This window comes from Sinocyclocheilus grahami, unplaced genomic scaffold (genome assembly GCF_001515645.1).
Source record: "Sinocyclocheilus grahami isolate Dianchi unplaced genomic scaffold, SAMN03320097.WGS_v1.1 scaffold52.1, whole genome shotgun sequence".
Classification (NCBI taxonomy): domain Eukaryota; kingdom Metazoa; phylum Chordata; class Actinopteri; order Cypriniformes; family Cyprinidae; genus Sinocyclocheilus; species Sinocyclocheilus grahami.
The window spans coordinates 1,148,229-1,153,187 of NW_015505231.1; the positions used below are offsets into that span (position 1 = coordinate 1,148,229).

At 35.1% G+C, this 4,959-nt stretch overlaps 1 protein-coding gene across 1 annotated transcript in view; it reads left to right on the forward strand.

Annotated features, from left to right (window-relative positions):
* Positions 1-4,959, forward strand: part of LOC107583309 (B-cell scaffold protein with ankyrin repeats-like) — a 110,359-nt gene that overhangs the window by 57,749 nt on the left and 47,651 nt on the right. Inside the window, exon 7 of the mRNA XM_016269487.1 lies at positions 1,315-1,429. Within this exon, the coding sequence (XP_016124973.1) occupies positions 1,315-1,429 (115 nt within the window). The remainder of the gene's footprint in view (positions 1-1,314; positions 1,430-4,959) is intronic.

A 4,959-nucleotide genomic window follows, 5' to 3' on the forward strand; every position in this document is an offset into this window, starting at 1 on the left:
AGTATATAAAAGTATACTTTTAAGTATACTTTAAGTATAACAGTAGTAAACTTTGCGTACACAACTAGTTTACATCAAAATGTTTAGTTTGTACTGCAACTACACTAAAAGTGAAGTTATAGGTATACTGATAGTTTACTAACTAAATACTTGTAGTAGCATTTTTAGTACACTTTGAAGTATAGTCTCAGTAAAGTACTAGTTTAGTAGTTTTATACTGCAAGTATACTCGTAAGTTTTCTTTAAGTGAATTTACATCATACTTTAAGTATACTACTGTCCCTATTTAGGTATTAAATTGTATATATTTTGTTATATGAATATCTGAACATGCAAAAGATCAAAAGAACAGGGTATCTGCTTGTAAACAAAAACATTTTATTCTAGCTTCATGCATTCTTTTTTTAAACACTTGAATGTGGATAAGTTTCATAAATAAAAAATAAAGAAATAATCAAAATTTTGAACAAAAAGCTGAAAAAAATACTATGAATTGGATTCAGAATGATAATCAAAACATAGATAAACTCGATCAACACCCCAAAGCTTGACAGTTATTATTACCTCTTCATTGGTCGACATTTTATTCCATAATGTTACATAGTTTTGATACTGTTTTATGTCTGATGATCGTGTTAGATTACATGTGGAAGCATCTGTTGTTTCGGTTTCTTCTTCACTTGTGTTTTTTTGGAAATTCTGTACAGAAGATGTGTACTAGCACCCCCTACCGTATAACAATGAAAACAGCTAGGAGCACAATTATAGCTAAAATATATTTAGACTTTTTCTAAGTAGAAGTCAAGTATACGTAAATGTCATTTTAAATATATTTCTGAGAAGAACATAAAGCCCATTTCTGAGAAGTACATACAAAGTAGACTAAAAGTATACTTTCCTATTTTTAGTTTAAAAGATGTATACTAATCGCACACTTGTATAAACATCTTTTTCGTAAGGGTGTGTTGTAAAGCTCTTTGAGAAAGTAGCCTTTTAAAGGCGCTATACTAAATAAAAATTTATTATTATTATTATTATTATTATTTGAACTATGGGTTAATTCCCCTGAAAAGTGGCTCTGAGGTGCTATCAAAACTTTAGTCTTAGCATCCTGGCCAGACTGACATGCCAGCAATAGTTCAACCAATGGAGTACTTTGCGACAGAGCCATATGATTGTCTGACCAATGGAAGATGGAGAAGGGTTTGGAAAACCTTTCTTCATGTTTACAATTTGGTTTAGTGATGATAGTGGCACACACCTCAGCATGAAATACTTTCTTAAGGTTTGTAATGTTTTTCTTATGTTTTGAAGGCTTTTCAGGTGTCTTCCTTGGAGAAGCTGGATCAAACTCTGGCTTCTGGTTTAATGCGGACAATGCCGACAGGAGGTTTCCAGGGCCTGCAGTGTGATCAGTCTCCTGCTGGAGGTAAGGGCTTCTCTAGTTCTGAATAGCTCCTTTAACCCATTTTAGGTCCACTGTTTTCAGATAGCCAAATCTAAAACAGCACAAAACAACTAAAGCTACCAGCACTTTATTTTACAGGCTGTTATAGACATGAATAAATTATGAAGGGAAGCTGTCTCACCCAACAGAAGTGCATTACTGTGCACTTGTTCCTTTGTGTGCTTTCCTGCCCACTTTCATAAGTGTACAGTATGGCCCAGATCCACTGCAGTTTAACATCAAAATGTTATTCATTCAACTTTATTTATGTCCCCCAAGGGGCAATTAGTTTTGCAGCAAGACATACAAACAAACATAAAAAGCACAAAAATAATACGAAAACACAAGCCTAATAATACAGTTTACAACCTCACCCACTCAGTATATATATTAACCACTAACCATTACCTACATTTAGCATGAATATTGCAGTAGGAATAAATGAGCATCTGTAATGATTACTCTTCACTAAAGGAAATCTAAGCCACGAACCAGAAGGTAAAAACTCAAACTCAGAGTTCAGGGGATGATCACTGGCCGATAAAATGGGGTTGGTTTTCCGCATCACCTGTCTATTATACAGGTCAGTAAGACTACTCTGCACAGTACCTAAAACTTTACTGCTAACCTTTATTATTCTGGAAAAAGCATTTTTAGCCTTAACAATAAGATTGCCATACCAACATATTATAGAAAATGTTAAAATGGACTCAATGTGAGATTTATAAAAAAGGCACATAAGAGTCTTATCCACATGAAATTTTGACAATTTGCGAAGACAATATAGTCATTATTGTGCTCTCTTACCAATCATCTCCGCATTGGCTACAAATTTCAACTTATTATCAATCAAACTGCCAAGATTCCACAACTTCAATTGCCTGTCCCTTAATAACAGTATTCTGAATAACAGAAGATTTATGTCTAAAATCAATGAGCATTTCTTTTGTCTTTGCAACATTTAGTTGCAAGAACGCTCTATCACACCAATTAACAAAATCAATGACTACAGGACCGTGACCATTTTCATCAGAATGAAGAAGACTAACTACAACAGGATCATCGGCGTATTTTAAAATAAACCTGTTATCATGTTGACTACAACAATCATCAGTATAAAGAATGTAAAGAAGGGGAGAAAGTTTTGATATCTCAAACAGTTTGGCCATGGCGAGGCAACGAAATTATGGTGAGAAATGATAAACAGGAAGTGTCTAATAACTGGTGCACACATTGTCTTTTCACACTGAAACTTCAGCAGTTTGTTCGCTGTATGAGGCCGATCACATAGATGTGACTATTAGGAGTCAAAGTTATAGTGCCACCAACTGGAAGCAGGAAGTGTGTCACTTTCAAAATGTTTTAAATTCAGCATCTTACTTTTTACTAAATTTGCTTCAAACTTCAACAAAATAATGTAAAAACACAGCCGATGTAAAACTGTGATGAGATTATAGCCGCCCCTTTTGTTAAAAGTTTGTGTGTGTGGGGGGGGGGGGTTACTTTTAGCTACAGTTACCAAACTCTGTACATATATTGTTCTCATGAAGCTGGACAACTTTCTAATTTACAGTCATCAGCTACGGCCAACAGGAAGTCTGCTATTTTGATTCGAATGTGGATTTTTGGAAAAATATGGCTGTGAATTAATGCATACTAGTCCTCTGAAAATCATGGAATTCACACCAAACTTTGTCAGCATAATTACAAAACATTGAGGAACTTAAATTGCGAACGGATTGTGGATATCTTGAACGAAGTTGCCATGGTGATTTATTAAAATAACAGTAAAAAAGGAAACAGTAATTGTCTTATATTTTTAAGGTGCATTATCCAAACTCTTCAAAACTTTTAATATATAAAGAACAAGTCATTCTGAGGAAACATGCTTAGTTTCATGAGTTTATAATGTTCTAAAGGCAAACAGAAAATAAAAAAACCAACTATCAGACATCTGGTCTCACTCTACCTCTATGTGTGTGTGTGGGCTTGGGGGGGTGACACAGAGAGGAGGGGGGGGTCTGTTTACACTCTTTACGGTTTAAGGGTCTAATAATTTATATCTGTGTGATTTTGTCTGTATTACAGCTTAAGAAATCACTTAGGCCTTATCATTTTCTGACAGTTTTAGGGACAAAAAAATCCTAGAACCAGTTAATTTGTAGCGCACACAATTTTATATAATTAGGTTAATAATTGTGTTAATTACAACATAAAAAGATCTAAAGATACATACACATGCATTAAAATTTTGGTAATGCAAATAATAATTTGACACTTATTTGACACTGACCTATGACATCCTGTGACATGACATTCATCTGAATTTACATCATCTCATAGATGTGACTGTTGTGATTCTAAAACAAAAAGCAACTGTAAAAAAAAGATAGCAGTAATTTTCTTATATCTTTAAAAATGCATTATCCAAACTCTTCAAAACTTGTTACTAGGGCTGGAGAATAATTCAATATCAATATGTATCACAATATAATTTTTTTCAATAACGGTGATATGATTTTTAAACACATTTCCGATATTTCGATGTACATTACTAGTGTTTCCCATACATTGATTTATTTGTGGTGTTTGATTTAGTTGAATAAACATGAGCACTGCACATTTCAAAATCATAACACGGCGCCAGCTACGGAATCGTGTCACCACCAGTGTACTAGAACCGAATCCTAACTCAGATTTCGGTGCCTCATTTCGTTGCCATGCCTGAGCGATCGATTTAAATATTTGTCCTCTGGTTCTCCGAAACGGACATAAGAAGCATCATCACTGGCACCGCACGTGAAAAATAATTCCCCGACTGAGAAAATGCACGTAAACTCAAGTCGGAAAGCTCTAATAATACAAATCCAACACATCTTTGTAGTAATGAGAGTGTCCATGTTGTTTTCACATTCCAACTTAAAAGCACAACTCGGAAAATGAGAGCATCTGAGGAGCACGTGAATGCAGTAATTACATTTGCTCTGATGGCAGCAGGTAACCTTCCGTTAACTAAGCTAAACATCCTTAAATTAAAATGCCTAAAGCTAAACCTCCCTTGTATTCACATTTCTAAACCTGTTGTCCAACAAAAGAGAACATTATAACCTTTTTACTCCACAACACCAGTCAAATGCTTCCTTTTGTGATCTGACAAGGCTTCTTGTCACAGAATGAGGCAGAATATATGTTCCATAGGCTACTTTAAAAAGAATACATCGATTATCAATAGATTATAAATTAGGGTGACCATACGTCCTCTTTTCCCCGGACATGTCCTCTTTTTGGACCTACAAAAATGCGTCCAGCCAGGATTTCTTAATTGCCCAAAATGTCCGGGATTCGGCTGTGTTCTTAATCCCACTCCCGCTGAATCTCTGACCATTGCCTCCTGCTTCCGCAACATGTGTTTCACTCCCGCAATTTTCGTGTCCACTCCTTTAAACATTCTAATATTGTATATAATTTTGGCGCATCAGGGAGCCGCTCTCAGGATGCGGTGCATTTAAATA